This window comes from Staurois parvus, unplaced genomic scaffold (genome assembly GCF_062004578.1).
Source record: "Staurois parvus isolate SC_StPar_1 unplaced genomic scaffold, SC_StPar_1.0 ptg001766l, whole genome shotgun sequence".
In the NCBI taxonomy this organism is placed as follows: domain Eukaryota; kingdom Metazoa; phylum Chordata; class Amphibia; order Anura; family Ranidae; genus Staurois; species Staurois parvus.
This window is the reverse complement of record NW_028319562.1, coordinates 536,063-558,008: the sequence shown is the minus strand read 5'-3', so window position 1 is coordinate 558,008 and position 21,946 is coordinate 536,063. Positions and strand designations below refer to the sequence as shown.

General features: G+C 44.5%; 1 protein-coding gene across 1 annotated transcript in view; it reads right to left on the bottom strand.

The window, feature by feature from the left end:
- Positions 1–5,179: 5,179 nt before the first annotated feature.
- Positions 5,180–21,946, bottom strand: part of LOC149434357 (fatty acyl-CoA hydrolase precursor, medium chain-like) — a 37,785-nt gene continuing 21,018 nt past the window's right edge. Inside the window, exons 7-13 of the mRNA XM_089663783.1 lie at positions 21,121–21,216; positions 18,630–18,770; positions 13,663–13,740; positions 11,949–12,096; positions 8,334–8,483; positions 6,200–6,272; positions 5,180–5,660 (exon numbers count right to left, since the gene is read on the bottom strand). Of these exons, the coding sequence (XP_089519909.1) occupies positions 5,486–5,660; positions 6,200–6,272; positions 8,334–8,483; positions 11,949–12,096; positions 13,663–13,740; positions 18,630–18,770; positions 21,121–21,216 (861 nt within the window). The 3' untranslated portion in view covers positions 5,180–5,485. The remainder of the gene's footprint in view (positions 5,661–6,199; positions 6,273–8,333; positions 8,484–11,948; positions 12,097–13,662; positions 13,741–18,629; positions 18,771–21,120; positions 21,217–21,946) is intronic.

The following is a 21,946-nucleotide window of genomic DNA, read 5'->3' as shown; positions in this document are numbered from 1 at the left end:
TTTATATCAGGTTTCCATCAGCTTGCCCCCTTACATCAGATGTCCCCATCAGAGTATCCCCTTACATCAGATATCCCCATCAGAGTGCCCCCTTATATCAGGTGTCCCCATTAGAGTACCCCCTTACATCAGGGTCCCCATCAGAGTCCCCCTTACATATGGTCAGTTATCCCCATCAGAGTGCCGCCTTACATCAGGTGTCTCCATCTGAGTGTCCCCTTACATATGACCAGTTACCACCATCAGAGTGCTCTCTTAAATCAGGTGTCCCCATCAGAGTGCCCCCTTACATGGATTGTCCCCATCAGAGTGCCCCCTTACATGGATTGTCCCCATCAGAGTGCCCCCTTACATGGATTGTCCCCATCAGAGTGCCCCCTTACATGGACTGTCCCCATCAGAGTGCCCCCTTACATAGATTGTCCCCATCAGAGTGCCCCCTTACATGGAGTGTCCCCATCAGAGTGCCCCCTTACATGGATTGTCCCCATCAGAGTGCCCCCTTACATGGATTGTCCCCATCAGAGTGCCCCCTTACATGGATTGTCCCCATCAGAGTGCCCCCTTACATGGATTGTCCCCATCAGAGTGCCTCCCTTACATAGAGTGTCCCCATCAGAGTGCCTCCCTACATCAACTGTATGCATCACACTGTCTAATGCACTCTCAAGGACCTGGGGGAACACAGTTAACATCTGGGGGGGGGCAGAGCCCACCCCAGCACCCCCCTAAATCCGGCCCTGTAGGGCAGCCCACTGAAATACATCTAAAACAAGAAAAAGTGTTAAAATAATACTAAATAAAATGTATCAACAAAATATTCACATGCTGCCTCTGATGAAGGCACATGTGGAAACATGATAGGCAGAGCCACGCTCAGAGTGAAGTTCCCCGCACTCAGCCCACTTTGACCCGCAACCTGTGTTCAGAGCCGGTGGCTTTACTTGTATGTGAGCATACCTCCTTGGTGTTGGGCATGACACATGGCAATGCGAGTGTGAGTGTACCTATGATGGCTTTTATTAATAAATAATAGATTGTTTCACATTATGAAGCCTTCCTTTCTGTTTTTTGACATGTCGGCAAATGTTCTGGAACTGTGAGAACCTTGCAAGTCCATTAATGGGAAGAGAGTGGACCTATTAACCCATCGTTGGCTGTTAAAGATTGCATAGTGCTCCAACAGGATTGGAAGTGGACTGCATTGTGTATGATACCTTTTAACCTCCCTGGCGGTATTCCCGAGTGTAGCTCGGGGTAAAGTTTCTGTACCAAAAGCGGTAACCCCCAGCTACACTCGGGCTTACCATGCGGCGCTGCATAGGGAGTACCTGCAGAGCCTACCTTGTCCTTCGCTCCCACGATGTGTCCCCTGCAGCGTCCCCGGCCATCTCCTCCGGCTTATGCTGGCATCCGGCTTCTGTGTTCCGGTCCCTGTGACGTCAGGACGTACGGGCGCTGCCGCGGGAAATTTGAAAATTTTTTAAAAATTTTATTTTTTTCAAAACGAATTTTACATAGTAAAACATTGCTGTTTCAAACCACTTCACATACATTTTGTCCCAAGTGCTTTGTCCTGTGCCCTGTCTGCATTTTGACTGTTCTTTCTGCCTGGAAATGTAGAAAAGTCCATGGCGTCCAAAAAAGCGTCCCTTTATGTCAAAAGCAGGTTTAGATCAGCTAGAGAACAGTGATAGTAAATCAGAACCACTTGCAGAATTGAGTGATAATGATTCGTGGGGGAAATTCCTCATCAGACACTGAAAACAATTTTGCGACTTTGCTCAGTGATGTGCGAACTTGGCGCTATATTTCAAATCTCAGTGTTTTTGGTTTGATTATATTATTGAATTAAATGTATTATTATTATATTATTATTTTTTATGATTATTTATTAAATTATAATTTATGATTTTGTGTTTCAACCCGGGATGTTTAATAGACTCTTGTTCGTACAGATTTCAGTGAGTTATTCCTAAAAATTACAGCCTACAATAAAAAACTACATATTTCCATGCAAAATAATGGTACCGCTTTCAGCACCAAAAATCTGAAATAATCAGACCGCTAGGGAGGTTAAAGGAACACATTTTTACTTTGCATTTTCAGTTGTGTTGAAAGAGGTGAGCCACTTAATTGACGAGGTGAAGGACACTGAGTGCTTTGACATCACACCTTTATACAGAGAATTTTTGTACAAATTTATTTCAATATACAGGAGTACCTTGGTTTACGAACGCCTTGGTTAACGTAATTTTCGGTTTACAAATGAAAATCCATTGAAAATAATGCCTCAGTTTATGAATTTTTTACTTATTTTTTTCGCAATACGAAGTGCATGCCAGTGCTGATTTTTAAATGCAATTGCCAGGTTTTTTTTTTTTTTTACTATAGCTCACAGAATTAGCTGTCACTTTCCCCGGAGCTAAAGGATACTTTGTTTTTTTTATCTCAGGAAACAAACTAAAAGGAAACATTGTTTCTTTTAACTCAGGAAAATAAATAGGAAACTTTCTTTCTTTTAGCTGGGGGGAAGTGACAGCTGATTCTCTGAGCTATAGTGAAGAAAACAAAAGCCGGTCATTACATTTAAAAACCGGCACTGACCTGTAGTGACAGCGACTTTTTTTTTACTTTTTCCTGACCTCCGGAACGGATTAATTGTTTTTCAATGCATTCCTATGGGAAACCGCGTTTCGGTTTACGAATTTTTCGCAATACGAAATGTCTCAGAGAACACATTCAATGTGTCAGCAGCAGCTCAGCGTGTGAGGAGGGTGACATCAAACTGGCTCTCAGGAGTCTGAGGACAGCTGGACATGCGGAGGAGGAGGAGGCAGGCACCATGTCCTCTCCTCGGTACACAGCTCCCCCTCACCTGCCGAGAACACAATTCCCCGCAGTCGCATCCACACACCTTCTCCGCCCAGCTGACAATCACCTCCTGGAAGCACTGCCCTGCCTGACAAACCAGTTCCAGGCCAGGCTGGCCGCCGTGCTGACCTCAGTAGTGTGGTGCCAGATGAAGATCGCTGTCAGTGACATGGCAGCATGTGCTCCCCCATCTCTGGTGATGTCATAGCGGAGGAGAACCCCGAACGGCTGGTACGCCTCATATGCATCCACCTGCTGGAGAACTGCAAGTCCCAGCGTGTCCAAACATCCTCTGCCAGGACACTAATCCGCTTCCATTGCCCATGTGTCATGTCTAATGTATGGTGGGTGTGCATGTGGCAGACAGCATCACTATTATTGGTAGTGTATTTCATATTTTATACTGGAAGTCATACTGGACACAGGGACTCATCCCTAGGGCAGGGCGCCCCTACTTGTTGTCACATTTTTTTTTGGGGGGGGGGGGAATGCAAGTAGCTGGTCTTGCCTATGGTGCAAAATGGTCTTACATTGGCCCTGAGTGGATTGGTTCAGATCTCTAAATATATAATCTTGTCTCAGATTTGCTGCTGATCTCCTAAAGTGGACTGGACTGGCCCTGCTTCAATGTAAAGGGAACTTCCCTGAGGAGATGAAAAAGCAGTTTATTTAATGATGAGAAAGTCAACGTTTCCAGCGGCATGAAGTGATGAAGGTCTCATTTCCTGCAGAATTCATACATATCATCCTTGATCATCAGCAGACGTCATAAATATCGGCATACGCCTGAGACTGGGAAAGCAATATTATTGACCAACAGAAACTTTCCCAATTTTAGCATGAATAAAAACAGTAATAGTCATCATCATCAGAATCATCTTCAACAGTATCATCATATCACCATTCATATCATTATAATCATCAATCATCATATTCATTGTATCATCATCATCAGAATCATCTTCATCAGTATCATCATTATAATCATCATCAATCATCATGATATTGTCATTATATAATCATCATCCACATCATCATATTCATCAGTATCATCATATCACCATTCATATCATTATATTCATCATCAATCATCATCTTCATCAATATCATCATATCATAATCAATCATATCATTCATTATTATATCCTCTTCCTCCTCATCATCATCATTACATCATCATCAACATCACCATTTTGTCATTATATAAGCATCATCAACATTGTCATATTCAACATATCATCATCAATATCATCATATCACCATTCATATCATTATCAGCATCATCAATCATCATATTCATTGTATCTACATCATCATATGTCATTATATAATCATCATCAATATCATCTTCATCAATATCCTCATATCATAATCAATCATATCATTCATTATTATATCCTCTTCCTCCTCCTCTTCATTATATCATCAACATCATCATTATATCAACACCATCATATTGTCATTATATATTCATTATCAACATATTCATCTTCATATCATAATCAATCATCATCATATTCATCAAATCATCATTATATTTTCCTCTTCCTCCTCATCATTATATCATCAACATCATCTTCATCAATATCATCATATCATAATCAACCATCATCATAATAATCATATCATCATTATATCCTTTTCATCATCATCATCATCTTCATCAATATCATCATATCACCATTAATATCATCATATCATTATATTTTCTTCCTCATCATCATCATCTTCATCAATATCATCATATCACCATTAATATCATCATCATATCATTATATCTTCGTCCTCCTCCTCATCTTCATCAATATCATCATAACATCATTAATATCATCATCATATCATTATATCTTCCTCCTCCTCATTATCATGATCACATCATCATCATATTATCATAATCTTTATCATACCTTTATATCATCATCATCCTCATCATAACAGCATCATCATTTCATCATCATCATAATCATCACAATTATCTTCATTGCAGCAATCAATACCACCTTTGTTTTGACCCCATCCACCTTTGTCTGCCACAGCCCAACTCTGTCCTCACCCATTTTGTGTGCCCCACCCCCTTTGTATGTACCCTCCAACTTTTTTCTGTCCCCACCCACTTTTGTTGGTCCCCACCTACCTTTTTTCTGCCCTCACTCACCTTAGTCTGTTACCAGCTAACTTTATCTGTCCCACCCATCTATGCACAGCACCCTACAAGCCCCTCCCACCAGGCATGATTTGACTGCATTGCATAGAGAAGCACAAAGACCCAGTGATAATATCACTGGATCTCAAATAAGGCAAATAATGAAAACAGAAATATTTTTATTGTAATTGTAGTAAGCTTGTTGATGGGGGTGAGGGGGGATCAAGACAAAATATGAATAGGTTGTTGAAAGAGGGTGGTAGAAAAACATAGATGGAGAGAATGAGAAGAAAATGGAAGGGAGGAAGATCACCAGAAGGGAGAGCAGAAGAGAAAGAGGAAAAATGAGGGGAGATGGAAATGTAAAGTGAATGTAGGTTCCTTCATCTGGGGGGGGGGGGGGTCATAGAGGAGGAGATGGGGCAATGGAAGAAGAGAATGAGAGATAAATGGAGAATGTACGGAGGTCTACAGCTCAGTGTGCTCTCCTCTCTCCTCCAATGCCCCAGAGAGGATCTTGTTCCAAAATTTGAACTTGTCCTCCTTTAGCTGAGCGGATGTTTTCTGCTTTAAGTTAATTTCCAAATATTGTTCCTTTATATCATACAGAGGCCACTCCACCAGACCCGGTCCATTGGGGTTCCTGCCAAAAGAAAAATATATATTAGTACAAAGCATCATATTAAAGGCATTTGTGTCTCATGATCTGTCTGACTCTTATGGGTCTATTTATGGTTTAATATCTCATAGCTATTCGACCAGCGAATCTGCATGTACATGCATACTATGCAAACTGGGCACAAAGAATGTTCTTTAGGTTGTTTCCTCTTTTGAATGAATGTCCTTTTATTATAGGCAGTAGTAAAATATGCAATATGGCCACTAGATGGGGTTGAATAGCATAGGAAATACATACATCTTTGTAACAAGAGATACAATGTAACAATTCTAGAGAGAATCAGCAGATAAAAGGAACCATTGGTTACATGTTTGGCTAATAAGGCCGTTACTGTGAGAACATCTCAATTCAGTGATATCTTGATAGGATTTGTAGATCATTAATGTCCTACAAAGTTCTCAGAATAGACCTGTGTTGGATCTGCCGCCTCGTCATCCTCCTTTTCAGGATCTACCAACCAACATCAATGATTCTGTGCAGGAAGGACCACAAAGTCTTCTTACCCGTTCCGTGCAAAGTTGGCCCAGTATCTCATGATGGTTCTGGAGAGGACCTTCTCTTCATCTGTTGCATCACCTTGATGGGAAAACAAGTCAGGGATGCTATTGATTGGAAACACTTCACATTTAGAGATTTGAAGACTTTTTATAGCAAAAAAGGAAAAAAGACAACGTGCAAAGTGGAGTACGCCATATCAGGCAGATCAGACTGGGATGACTGATGGTAGATATGAAATTTGATATCATACCTAAGGGTATGGAACCTTTGAAACAAAGCTTTGCTACTTTTTTTGCCCCAACAACTAGGCTCTTCTAACCTACTCTCTCCCCGTCTCAGCTGAATACCTTCTTAGTTCTGACCAGGGGCGGACTTACAACTCATGGGGCCCCGGGGCAATAGGGGATCATGGGGCCCCTGTGTCCTTGCCCAAACTCAAAAAATCCTATGAAAAAGGTACCAGGGGCATCTCATGGGGCCCCCTACTGATCCAGGGCCCTTGGGCAGTGCCCGAGTTTCCAAATGGTCAGTCTGCCCCTAGTTCTGACACCATGTTCAGCCACATGCCACCAAAATGTTCCTCTCCAACTGGCTGGGTCTCTTCCCACTGCCTATGGGTTTGCCTTCTCTTCATCCATTGAATCACCTTGACAAGAAAACAACACTGCATTTCTATTGCCTGGAAATATTTACGGGGAACTCTAGAGATCTGGAGACTTTAAGAAATAAATAGTAAATGTGCACAGTATAGTAGGCCATATCTGACAGATCAGACTGGGATGATGGACAGTAGATATGGAATTGGGCATCACACCTAAAGTATAAGGAACCTTTGAAACAAAGTTTTCCTACCCTCGTTGCCCATCAGCTCTTCTAACCCATCCTCCCCTCTTCTCAACTACACACCTACGTAGTTCTGGAGCAACCACATCTGGCCAAAGTGTTCTCCTCCAACTGACTGGGTCTCTTCCCATTGCCTATATGTGAGCGGTAGAACCTCATAGTCTTCTAGGGAGACATCTTCTGTCTTTCGGGTGACACCCAGCCAGTGGAAAAAGAGGTCTGACTGGCCAGAGGTGATCATTGTGGCAGTACGTGGCTGGACTTGGTGCCAGATCTAGGTAGGTATGCAGCTCAGAAAGGGGAGGACAATTTCAATTAGCTCAGTGGGGGGGAAGGGTAGGGCAAAACGGTAGAAAAACTTTGTTTAAAAGTTTCTCCACCCACTAATGGTCTGGTGTCAAGGAAAAAGGTGGGTGTTTCATTTATAAAGGTAGAGGGGAAAAAGAAAACAGGGCTTTAAACACACTAACTGATCAGGAGCGATCATTTATTTATTTAATTCATTAGTTAAATAATTTAACCACTTATTGCCAACCCGCATTGTACTCATACGTCACTGCCAACTTCTGGGTTTAGCCCGCTCGTATGCACGCCCCCCCCCCCCCCCCGCCAGCACCTCCTGTGATTGTATACAGCAGGAGCTTGTCAGCAAGTCCCGGCCAATGATTCACGGGCAGGACAATCACAGCCCAGAGCTCTGTGCTGATAAACATCACAGAGCTCTGTACAGAGCGAGCAATCTGACAGTTTCTTATCCCCGGTGACGGGAGGGAGCTCCAGCACACAACCTGTGATTGTCAGCCACAGCTCTGTTCCTGTGTGCTGTGTGTGTGGGGGGGGGGTCCCTTCCTTCCAATCAGCTCTCAGAGCTCTCCTCACTGAGCTCTAAAGTGTGTAACTTCATCCCCCGCCCCCTGCTTTTTGAAAGCTCAGACAAGCTGTATAAAATCCACATTTTTGAATGGCTGTACAGAACAGAGTGCTGCAAATAAACAGGTACAACTTATGTAGGAGGATTAGTTCCATCTCTGTGTATCACCTGAGGCCACGCACTTCACTTGGTATATGGAAGGGTTTACAACCACTTTAAGTGTGGAGACTCAAATTAAAACAATGCAGTGAACCTGAACTTAGGGACAGTCCTCCATATCTCCCTCCATCTGGACAGGACACTACTGACTCCATGTTGACAGGCCTGACCTATCACACTGCCCCCCCTCCCCCTACACACATCTGAGCCAAACCAATCCCACCATCAATCATCCCCTCCATGGTGGCATTGTGAGCTGTGCTTACCGGCATAGAGCACACCATCCCTCAGGAAGGGACCTCCAAACACGTAGACAATCTCATCCATGTGATCCGCCTTCACAAAGTCCGGCCGGACGCCATCAAACAAGGACGGGCGGTGCTGGTATTCATAGAAATAGACAGGAAGGCCGGAGTCTGTCCAATAAGAAATGGAGAGTCAGGACAACTTCACAAAGACGTCAACCAGCCTAAAGTGGACCTGTCATCAGATATAAAGGCAACATGCCGAGTGATGTGTCACTGTAACCCTTCCAGGTGTTTATTCCCTCTCACACAGATCACAGGACTCCCCCTGACAACGCTTTCATCTGCTTTTCTCTCTGGAAGGACGGCACCATCTTTATTCAGGCATCATCCAGGGTCACCATCTACTTCCTGGACTGAGATGCCGGCTCAGAGAGACACATTGATGTAAATCCTGGTGCCTGTGCAGTTCTCGGCTGTGTTCACAAAAGTCTGACATCTGTTGCAGTTCCTCAGTGATAAAACTGCAACAATGTAACTTTGTAGCACAAGGCGAGGCGTTGCTGTTGCTGTCTGATCTCTGGGGGAGGAGGAGACTGAGGAAATGCTTCTTCCTCTTTGCAGCAGACTGCATCATCTCAGCCTAGGCAAAGTCACTGTACAATTACATACATATACATATCTGGCATCATTATAAGGTATAGGCAGGGCTTCAGTGAAGGGGGCACCACTGGTCCTCCAGTACGGGGCCCAGGCAGCTGGGTGAATCCGATGCGGACAGGGAGGATGATCAGTGCTGTGGGGGGGCAATTACCGGAACCGATCCCCTGTATCCCATATGGAAGAAAAATATATTTGAAATATATTTTAAAAATATTCTTCCCAAATATGTTGCCATATATTTGAAATGCTACAATTTTTCCCATATTCAATATATTATGTATATTATGTATATTTATATATTTATTGAAATATATTTTGAAATATATTGAATATGGCCAAAATTTTAACATTTCAAATATATTTCAATATATTTGGGAAGAATGTTTTTAAAATATATTTCAAATATATTTTCCTTCCATGTGGTGTGGCTCTCTTTGCAGCAGCAGAAAGTTGGCTTCTTCTTCTCCTCTCCCTCCTGAAGACTTTCATTTACTGTAGAGAAAGCCATACAGGGGATCGGTTCCAGTAATTGCTCCCCCCACTGCACACATTGCCCTCCCTGTGCACCATACATTTCCCCCTGCCAGTGGCATCCCTAGGCAGGTGCGGAGGGGGGTGCGCGCTGCATCGGGTGACACTGGAAAAGGTAAGTTGTAAAGCAAGCCAATGATCCCAGCAGGATGGATCAGATCTGTGGATTGAGTATAATGGATCGGAGTCCGATCCATTATACTCAATCCGCAGATCCGATCCATTCTGCGGGGGTCGTCAGAGGGGGTGTCACCAAGTGTTATCGCACTGGGTGATACCTACCCTAGGGACGCCCCTGCCCCCTGCTACCCAGGCCCCCCTGTGTGCCCCCCACCCCTGTAGTGCTTCCTTCCTTTTCTTCACACCAGCAGCTGCAAGCACACAATAAGATCCTTCAGGATGGAGAGTGGAGGAAGGGTTCGATAAATATGTTACATTTACCAGCCCCTTCCTTACCTGAATGGACACAATGAGTGATCCATACAGATCACTCACTGTGTTCACTCATATCTGAAGCATGGTAAACTGTATTTATTTGGGGGAGCTGCCAGGTTGGCTGTATGGGGTCCTGTGGTTTCTAGCCATGGCTATAGGTATCAAATCATTGTGGAATATTTTCACAGCTACTAGTCTGATAAGTAAAAAAAAACCTTTTTTTATCTCTCAGCTTGGATTGGGGTTTTAATGAGGTCACTGAGTGGAGCCCATGATAGAAGGTACAGGATTATAAAACCGCTGACTATATCAGGAATTTAAGCTGACCGTATCCATGGGATGACTGTGGCCGATCTGGATCAGTCTGAGAAATGGACACCCCCTCCCCCCTTACCCGCTGTCAGTAAACCGAGAATATCTCTGATAGACCTTTCCTTGAAACGTGAACTGTGGAAGTCCTTGTACTGAACCTCCAACACCTCCAGTTCCCAGCTTCTCTTCTCATTCTTATCACACCATTTAGGTGGGTCTAGCTTTGGCTCAGATCACACGGTCTACAATGGCTCATGCGGTCCTGAACACACCCAGAAACCCCTCTGTTGCTCACTGGCTTTCGGGCTACAGCACAGAGGAATGGGATTTGGAATGTCAGCTTTTCTGTCAGACTGTGAAGCCAAATATTTAAAGCATTACTAAACCCACAACAGTAAAATCAGTCTGTATATGCAGTAAAGCATGCTTGTTATACTCACTGTGGAACCTAAGGGGTTAATCCTCTGCATTGTGTAAAAAGGCTGTTTGATCCTGACTTCTCTGGTCCTCCCCTTCTTTCAGTGTCACCCTCTTATCTAATGATAAGACATATCATGTGGAGACATTCTGCACATGCTCAGTTTGGTGTGTATAGCTAGAGTGTTTTTCTTTTCTCTTTTGAGAGTGCATGTGATCAGCACAGGGTCAATCAGCACTGTGCAGACAGAGGTCAGGGGTTCTGCATCCTCTTAGAGCAGAATGAAAATTCCTCATGCAAGCTTTAATCCGTGCTCTGCTGGACACTGATAGAAGTCACAAGACTGCTCTAACTGCTGATGAGAAACGGTATTTATCAGTTTCTATCTAATATAATAATTGCATTTCCATGTTGTGTGTACTGTGGGAGACCAGATATAGTGAATGCAGGGTCCGGGGAGAGCGAAAATAGTGAATGCAGGGTCCGGGGAGAGCAGATATAGTGAATGCAGGGTCCGGGGAGACCAGATATAGTGGATGCAGGGTCCAGTGAGACCATATATAGTGAATGCAGGGTCCGGGGAGACCGGATATAGTGAATGCAGGGTCCGGGGAGACCAGATATAGTGAATGCAAGATCCAGGGAGACCAGATATAGTGAATGCGGGGTCCGGGGAGACCAGATATAGTGAATGCAAGGTCCAGGGAGACCAGATATAGTGAATGCAGGGTCTGAGAAGACCGGATATAGTGAATGCAGGGTCCGGGGAGTCCAGATATAGTGAATGCAGGGTCCGGGGAGACCAGATATAGTGAATGCAGGGTCCGGGGAGACCAGATATAGTGAATGCAGGGTCCGGGGTTTAGTAACACTTTAAATTCGTTGTCCGAATGCCTCAATATGTTTATTTCTTATAATAATCAGCTCCATCTAGTGGTCTATTGAAATTCCTCAATCAGCAAAATACTGCATTATGACCACTAGATGGTGCTGATGATCATAGAAAGCACACATGTGACAGCCCTGTGAATACTTGAGGCATTTGAAAAGTAAATTTTTATATATAGACGTTACAATGTAGAGACAAGTAGCTATGTATCTGTTTTATAAGTGAAGTTTGTCTTTGGAGGGGGTGATGGGATGTTTTTCTATAGATTCTGTGATGGAATGATCCATGAGGATGTGTCTTGGCTGGTCATGTGTGTTCCAATCCTGTGATCAGCTCCAGAATACAAAGATCCAAGAAGAGTCATTTGCACCAATTTGGTCCCACATACCGCGGTGATAGTTGGCGACTCTACGTGCGGGAATAATGAACAGAATGTCTCCGCAGAGATCCAGGAAACGGTCGCGGACAGCAAACGGATCGCTGACATCAGAGAGGTATTCATCCAGGACAGAAGGGAGCACTCCGGAGCTCATTCCCTACAAATGATAGACATATATTATAATCACAGCAGTGATGTCATAGAAGGAAGATATGAAAATGCAACCCTCACAATGTGCATTAGAAGCAAGTCAGACAGAGTCCACTTCCTGGCAGGAGGATGTCCGGTATCATCTAGCTCAGGGGTCTCCAAACTTAGCTCAGGGGCCTCCAAAGGGCCAGTTTACTGTTCTTCAGACTTTAGGGGGGCCGAATTGTGTCCAGTGGGGGTATTAAAACAGTAGGATGAGGAGTAGTGCCCCATCATTGGTATCAGTGGGAGGAATAGTGTCCCATCATTGGTGTCAGTGGAAGGAATAGTGCCCCATCATTGGTGTCAGTGGGAGGAATAGTGCCCCATCATAGGTGTCAGTGAGAGGAATAGTGCCCCATCATTGGTATCAGTGGGAGGAATAGTGCCCCATCATTGGTATCAGTGGGAGGAATAGTGTCCCATCACTGGTGTCAGTGGGAGGAATAGTGTCCCATCATTGGTATCAGTGGGAGGAATAGTGCCCCATCATTGGTGTCAGTGGGAGGAATAGTGCCCCATTATTGGTGTCAGTGGCAGGAAATAGGCCCCACTGTTGGTGGCAGTAGTAGGAATAGAACCTCATATATTGGAAGGAAAAGTACCCCAAGGGCCGGATAATGGCCAGCAAAGGGCCACAGTTTGGAGACCAATGATCTAGCTTCCTTCCCAGCCTGAGTGTAAGTGGCATTGGATTTTGGTTCTCTCACTCATGGAGGTTCATGCAACAGGCACACAGCATGCCTTTATTGGGTAGTTTGCTCAGTCACCACTCCCCCTTCCCAATCATAGCCTGCCTCTTGAACACCCCCCCTGCCAGGGGTGGACTAACCATTCGGACACTTGGACACTGCCCGAGGGCCCAGGGTCAGTAGGAAGCCCCATGAGATGCCCCTTGTACATTTCATAGGCTTTTTTGGGTGTGGTTTGAGTGTGGGCGAGGACACAGGGGCCCCATGATCCCCTATTGCCCAGGAGCCCCATGAGTTGTCAGTCCGCCTCTGCCCCCAGCTCAAGCACAGCCTGCATACCTTACCTCAGGCTGGATAGACTATGGGAATACAGGTACACCATATGTCTACACAGTGTCCTGTAACCCTGCCCCCCCATTATTAGGAAGAAGAGATGCATCATCACATGAAAGAAATGTTTTTAATAAATAATATTAAATATAACTACAACTATCTCTCTCTAGTTATTAATTAAATAATACAAATAAAAATATAAATACTGAATATAAATAAAGTAAAAATAATCATAAATAACATAAATGATAACATGAATAGTAATAATAATAAATAATAGCCATGAGAAGAACTATAATAATAATAAAAATCATAATAATAAAAATAATGAACAATAAATAATAATAATACATAAAAATAAATAAAATTAATTAGGAAATAAATTAAAAATACATCAAATACTTCAAATAAATGTATTGAAAATCTAAAATAAATTAAATCAAATCAATGTTATCGAATCATTTCGAGCTTTGTGTTGCCAAACTTTTATTAATTCCGCCATAACTCACCAACATGTGAAGTTTATCGAGCGCCTGCTGTACCAACTCCCTATTCATTCCTTCTGTTATTTCCGTCATATTGAAAACCTGTCACAAAAGCCGACACGTAAAAAGTCATACTCATACCATGTGGTAATAACCCCCTCTATGAAGAACGTGGGGGGGGAGCATTTTCCACAGAATAAACCTGTATACATTTTGGATTGGATATAAAAAAAAGAATTGCAGAAATATTTGTCCTATGAAACTGCATGTAGATTCACTCTGTGTGAAGGAGGGCAAAATTGAATGTTATTAGGTTATTTTCTTTTTGGGTCAAATATATTTCATTCAGAATAACAGAATGAGTCAGGGAAATACTATGAGCACTAGACGGAGCGGATGAAATTCATAATCTTTAGTGACACCTCATTTAGAATACTGTGTCCAGTTCTGGAGACCTCACTTATAAAAAGATATTGATAAGATGGAACAAATTCAGAGACAGGTAACAAAAACGGTGAAAGGTCTGGGGGATAAAACATCTTGGGAGACTTCAGGAACTTAACATGTAAAGTCTGGAGCAGGGGCGGACTGACAACTCACGGGGCCCCTGGGCAATAGGGGATCATGGGGCCCCTGTGTCCCTGCCCAAACTCAAAAAAGCCTATGAAAAAGGTACCAGGGGCATCTCACGGGGCCCCCTACTGACCCCGGGCCCTCGGGCAGTGCCTGAGATTCCAAATGGTCAGTCTGCCCCTGGTCTGGAGGAAAGAAGGGAAAGGGGGAGACATGATTGAATCGATTAAATGCATCAAGGGGGTGAATAAGTTGCAGGCGTGAATTATTTTCAACATGAAACCAAAATCAAGAACACGGGGACAAGACCTTAACTACCTGCCGAACGCAGATAGCCGAATGACGGCTTCACTGCGACCGGCCAGTTCTGGGTGGACGTCATATGACGTCCCCCCAGAACGCGCTCTCCTGCGCGCCCCAGGGGGCGCGCACCCGGCGATCTCCGTGATGTGGTAAAAGGCCAATCACAGCGGCCTTTTACCATGTGATCAGCGGTGTCCAATGACACGCTGATCAGAGGAAAATGCAAGTGTCGGTTCTCGGCTGCACTTTCCTCACGCTGTCAGATCGTGAGGAAAGTACTGCCGAGAACCGGCAGTTGTCAGAGCGGGGATCGGCACCGATCATCAGGGCACTGATGATCGGTGCCCAACAGTGCCACCCGCAAGTTCCGCCCACCTGTGCCCAGCAGTGCGCCCACTAGCTCCGCCCACCTGTGCCCAGCAGATCACCCACCTGTGCCCAGCAGTGCACCCACCTGTGCCCAGCAGTGCACCCACCTGTGCCACTCTGCAGTGCCACCTACCTGTGCCCAGAAGTGCCACCTACATGTGCCCAGCAGTGCCACCCACCTGTGCCCACCCACCTGTGCCCACCAGTGCCACCCACCTGTGCCACCCACCTGTGCCCACCCACCAGTGCTGCCCACCAGTGCCACCCACCAGTGCAGCCCAGCAGTGCTGCCAGTTAGTGCCACCAGTCAGTGCCCAGGGGTTGTGCCAGTCAGTGCCGCCAGTCAGTGCCCAGCAGTGATGCCAGTCAGTGCCGTCTATCAGTACCCATCATCAGTGTCACCTATCAGTGCCGCCTATCAGTGCTGCATATTAGTGCCGCCTATCGGTGACACCTCATTAGTGCTGTCTATCAGTGCCGCCTATCCGTGCTACCTCATTAGTACTGCCTATCAGTGCCCTTTAGTGCTGCCTATCAGTGCCCATCAGTGCCGCCTATCAGTGCCCATCAGTGCTGCCTCATCAACGCACATCAGTGAAGGAGAAAAAATGCCTGTTTGAAAAATTTTATAATAGAAACAAAGAAACTTTTTTTTTTTTCAAATTTTTTGCACTTTTTTATTTATAGCGCAAAAAGTAAAGTGCCCAGTGGCGATTAAATACCATTAAAAGAAAGCTCTATTTGTGAGAAAAAAATGATCAAAATTTCATATGGGTACAATGTTGCATGACCGCGCAATTGTCAATCAAAGTGCGGCAGCGCTGAAAGCTGAAAATTGGCCTGGTAAGGAAGGGGGTATAAGTGCCTGGTAGGCAAGTGGTTAAACTAACTGGAGGTAATTTCAAAATTAATGAAAGTTAACCCCCCCCCAAAAAAAAATCACTCTTTACGTCTGGAGAAAAAGAAATGTAATCTTCAAACACGGAAAGGTTTCTTCATAGTAAGAGCTGTGAAATTGAGGAATAGACTCCCTCAAGAATTGATTCTGGCCAGCTCAGTGGATTGCTTTAAAAAAGTCCTGGATTGTTTCTTAGATACATATATCTGGAATATAAAGAATATAACTGGATACTAACCAGAGGCGGACTGACAACTCATGGGGCCCCCGGGCAATAGGGGATCATGGGGCCCCTGTGTCCTTGCCCAAACTCAAAAAAGCCTATGAAAAAGGTACCAGGGGCATCTCATGGGGCCCCCTACTAACCGAAATTTCTAAATGGTCAGTCCGCCCCTGACTGGATACTAACATTTATAGGTAAAGTTAATCCAGGGAATTGCCTCTCGAGGTATCAGGAAGGATTTTTTTTCCCTGCAGGAGCAACTGTGGGTATAGGATTATAACTTTTTTTCATGGTTCAACTGGATGGACTTTTGTCTTTTTTCAGCTAGACTAACTATGACCCCCCAAAAAATAAATAAATAAAACACCCCCCAAAATTTTTTTTAAAATAAACCCCCCCCCCCAAAAAAAGTGCAGACTTGAAGGACCTCTCGGCCTTTTTCTGCCGTCACTTTTCTATGTTTCTATAAATTCACTGTCTGCTCATTGTGAATTGCCTGGGACTGGGAGTGTGGATGGGAAGGGGGGGGGGTCCCTTTCAGAATATTAAGGTGCGTAAGCCCAGCTGCATTTTTTTAATGGCCCAGAGCCTCTGTCAGATTTTTGTTGTTTAGAAGGACATATCCAAGAAGAGCTGAGGTGAGATTTTAACATTTAATTGTTCCAAGCAGTGAAGAGAACAGAAATATTCGGCACACGGGCTCTGGCCAGGGGCGGACTGACCATTTGGAAACTCGGGCACTGCCCGAGGGCCCGGGGTCAGTAGGGGGCCCCATGAGATACCCCTGGCACCTTTTTCATAAGCTTTTTTGAGTTTGCGCAAGGACACAGGGGCCCTATAATCCCCTATTGCCCGGGGGCCCCATAAGTTGTCAGTCCGCCCCTGGCTCTGGTGTTCCAATGAAACAAGGCTCCCTGCAACCCATACCCAGAATGGGGCTCAGAACCAAAAACAAAATGGTGGAGGAGTTCAGATGGCTTTGAGGGTTCTCACTCCTCATGATCAACATTGGATCTACTTTGGGGGACATTTATTTTTTGTTTTTAAATAAAGGACATTTTTTTTTTTACTTTCAACACTTTTTCTAGTGAATGAGTAGGAGTACTATGTGGCCCTTGTCTTCATCAACCTGAGGATAAGGTGCTTTGGGGTGCTCCCCTCCTCCCAAGCACCCCCCCCATGTTGAAGGCATGTGGCCTGATAAGGTTCATGGGGGGGGGGGGGAGTTGCTCACTCATACCATCCCTTTCCTGGCCTGTCAGGCTGCATGCTTGGATAAGGGTCTGGTACGGTGTTTGGGGGGTCCCATCGCCATTTCTTTAAAATTTTGGCATAGGGTTTCACTTAAAATCCTTACCAGACCCAAAGGGCCTGCTATGGATTGGGGGGGGGGGGATCTCCACGCTGTTTTTTTTTTTCCAACTGATACTTGTTTTGTTTACATTCTACTGACATACCAGGTCACATGCCCTGAACTAGAAATGTGCAGAACGAAAATATTTGTTTCATTTTGTTACTTAAATAATTGTGTTTACTTAAATTCAATAAATTCATTTTCAGAATTTGTTTAATTCTGTTTTGTTTATTCATTTTCGAATTTTCCAAATGCGGTTAAATTGAATTAAATTCAACCAAATTGAAAAGTATCAAATTCTAATTTATTCTATTTGAAATTAAAATTTTAGGAGACAATATTCTTTCAATTTTATTCTGTTGTTTTTTCTATTCTATTCTTTTCTATTCTAATCCATTCTGTTTAAATTCAAATTTACTCTATTCAAAATTTGAATTTAAACAGATGGGTATATTTTTTCTATTTTATTCTATTATTTTATTTTCTATTCTGTTCTAATATTTCTATTATTTTCTTTTCTTTTATTTTCTATTCTATTCTTCTCTATTCCATTATTTTCTCTGCTGTTTGTATTCTATTCTTGTTTTTGAATTATGATTTGATTAAAATTTCAGACAAAAGTTTGTTTCTTTATTTTGGATGTGTTTAAATTCACTACTATTGTAATTCCAAAAATTTTGATACATCCAAATCTCTGAATAACAAAAAATTTGTCCAAATTTCGATTTGGAATTAAATGAACTGCACATGTCTACTCTCAACAAAGGGGGGCAAAGCACCTAGTCCCCTCTTCCTTTCTCTAGGACCTTGTGAATGGCAGATCTGGGTGATGATTGGTGGGGGATGGGATATGGTTGACATACCTGGGGCAGCATCCATCCAAATTCAAGGTTACAGACGCCCAGGAGGAGGGGGACTGCACATGTATATCCTCAACATGGGGGGGGGGGGGGGCAAAGCACCTAGTCTCCATTTTGATGAGGACAAGGACCTCTTCCTTTCTCAAGGACCTTGTGAATGGTAGATCTGGGTGATGATTGGTGGGGGATGGGATATGGTTGACATACCTGGGGCAGCATCCATCCAAATTCAAGGTTACAGATGCCCAGGAGGAGGGGGACTGCACATGTATACCCTCAACATGGGGGGGGGGGGGGGCAAACACCTAGTCTCCATTTTGATGAGGACAAGGGCCTCTTCCTTTCTCAAGTACCTTGTGAATGGCAGATCTGGGTGATGATTGGTGGGGGATGGGATATGGATGACATTACCTGGGGCAGCATCCATCCAAATTCATGGTTACAGACGCCCAGGAGGAGTGGGACTCGGTTGCTCTCCTTGTTGGCCAGGATCTCCTCCATCGGTTTGGGAAGGAAGACACCGTCCACACAGATCGGCAATGGCAAGAATCCCTGAAGAAAGAGAAAGACGTGATGGATACTGTGCAGATTCACAACTTCAATAACACCCAACTATTGATAACATTGTTACAATTCCTTAATCTCTGATGAAGAGGGTGGAGAGTCACTGAAACGCGTTGGTTTATTCTTTTTGAATGTCATTATCTCAGTGTGACACTTCACTTCTAGGTTCACTCATCCCTCTCACCACCCAAGGTGACCATGGAAGTCCTTCAATGTGTAGAACCCACCAACCCAACATTCACATCCTCTATATTTACACCCTGCCATACTATTGGATGATAGCAAGACTATAGAATACAGAATCTCAGGGATCCAGCAGCGTCCATCAACTTCCCCAAGCAATCGTCTGTCACTGTCTGTGATTTTGGAAAACTTGATTTTGCATTTTCCACAATTTGGGACAAAAATGTCATCTCATGTCACCTGGTGGCAATGCACAGCGAGACCAGCAAGAAGGCCATGCAAGCAGCTGAAGATACCGGCAATAAATCAGAAGATTTATATAGCACGCCAACGCTTGGTGCACTGGACCTATTATATAAGTAAGGTCCATTAATATTAATAAATAAGTATAAATATTAAAGTGTTACTAAACCCACAACTGTAATATCAGTCTGTAGATGCAGTAAAGCATGCTTGTTATACTCACTGTGGAACCTTAGGGGTTAATCCTCCGCACTGTATAAAAACACTGTTTGATCCTGTCTTTTCTGATCCTCCCCTTGCAGTGCCTCCCTCTTATCTCTTGATAAGACATACTGTGTGGAGTCACTCTGCACATGCTCAGTTTGGTGTGTATTGCTAGAGAGGTTTCTTTTTTTTCTTGGGAGATTGCATGTGATCAGCAAAGGGGCCAATCAGCACTGTCCAGTCAAAGGTCAGGGGTCCTGCATCTTCCTAGAGCAAAATAAAAACTCTACAAGCTTTAACCAGTGCTCTGCTGGACACTGATAGAAGTCACAAGACTCCTCTACCTGCTGATGAGAAAAGGGATTTAGCAGTTTATATTCACTAAAATAATTGCATTTCTATGTTCTGTGTATTGTGGAAGACCGGATATAGTGAATTCAGGGTCCTGGGAGACCAGATATAGTGAAAGCAGGGTCCAGGGAGACCAGTTTTGGATGAATGTAGGGTCCGGGGAGGACAGATATAGTGAATGCGGGGTCCGGGAAGTCCAGATATAGTGAATGCAGGGTCCGGGGAGACCAGATATAGTAAATGCAGGGTCCGTGGAGACCAGATATAGTAAATGCAGGGTCCGGGGAGACCAGATATAGTGAATGCAGGGTTCGAGGAGACCAGATATAGTGAATGCAGGGTCCGGGGAGACCAGATATAGTGAATGCAGGGTCCGGGGAGACCAGATATAGTGACTGCGGGGTCCAGGGAGACCAGATATAGTGAATGCAGGGTCCGGGGAGACCAGATATAGTGAATGCGGGGTCCGGGGAGACCAGATATAGTGAATGCAGGGTTCGGGGAGACCGGATATAGTGAATGCAGGGTCCGGGGAGACCAGATATAGTGAATGCAGGGTTCGGGGAGACCGGATATAGTGAATGCAGGGTCCTGGGAGACCAGATATAGTGAATGCGGGGTTCGGGGAGACCGGATATAGTGAATGCGGGGTTCTGGGAAACCAGATATAGTGAACGCGGGGTTCGGGGAGACCAGATATAGTGAACGCGGGGTCCGGGGAGACCAGATATAGTGAACGCGGGGTCCGGGGAGACCAGATATAGTGAATGCGGGGTTCGGGGAGACCAGATATAGTGAACGCGGGGTCCGGGGAGACCAGATATAGTGAATGCGGGGTTCGGGGAGACCAGATATAGTGAATGCGGGGTCCGGGGAGACCAGATATAGTGAATGCGGGGTCCGGGGAGACCAGATATAGTGAATGCAGGGTCCGGGGAGACCAGATATAGTGAATGCAGGGTTCGGGGAGACCAGATATAGTGAATGCAGGGTCCTGGGAGACCAGATATAGTGAATGCAGGGTCCTGGGAGACCAGATATAGTGAATGCAGGGTCCGGGGAGAGTGGGTATAGTGAATGCAGGGTCCGGGGAGACCAGATATAGTGAATGCAGGGTTCGGGGAGACCAGATATAGTGAATGCAGGGTCCGGGGAGACCAGATATAGTGAATGCAGGGTCCGGGGAGACCAGATATAGTGATTGCAGGGTCCGGGGAGACCAGATATAGTGATTGCAGGGTCCGGGGAGACCAGATATAGTGATTGCAGGGTCCGGGGAGACATTTGTGCCTTGTTTTTTTACCAGGTGTCTAAAAAATGCAACACAGCTCTGAGTCTGTCCTTAAATATGACGCACCAGCTTTTCACTGGCAGATATGACCTGCTTCTCCGACTTCAGCATGAGGCACTCCACCACCGAGGACACGTCACAACTGGAGAGTCTTGACACCATCTGAAGGAGGGACACACAAAACCAGATCAGGGATCTCATCAGTACAATCTTTTGTACAAAAAAAATTGGAGTTGAAGAGCTGAGACCAAAACTGCTGCTACAGTGAACTGTCATGTGTGAAAGATAATAATGATAACTAGAAAAGCTCCAATTTCTGGGGAAATTGTGTGAAGTGTTCTTGCTTCCACCAGTAGTCTACAACTGTAGTGGGCGGAGTAACTGGGTGGAGTGGCTTGTCACTCTGCTGCCTGCTCACACACCTGGGTTCCTATGGCAACTCACGCTACAGCAAGGGCAGAGAAGAGCAGTTAAAAACAAACTGCTCCAACTTGCTCACTTCACTGGCGGTTGCCATATTCAAACGGTTGTAGTTTAAAAACTATAAATCCTACACTGAAGAGCTTTATATTGTGAGAATCATAAGACCCAGACCTACATTTTGATGTATAGTATGTCTCCGAAATATTAAAAATGAAGGCACAGTCACAGTTTAGAAATTGCCCTTCAAATTTGAGGTGGCTAGAGTGGAGTTTCAATGAATGTCAATGGGCGGCGTGAGTTGCAAACAAATGCTCATATTGTAAAAACTATCAGGACTATGGCTTAGCCGTGGACATTTGTAGTGGCAGCAGGGATAGCTGAACGTTTTGATATAAGATTTGTGTAGGTGGGCTTGAAAATGTGGGACTGATGGCAGTTTAGAAATCATGTCCTGATTTTTCAGCTCACA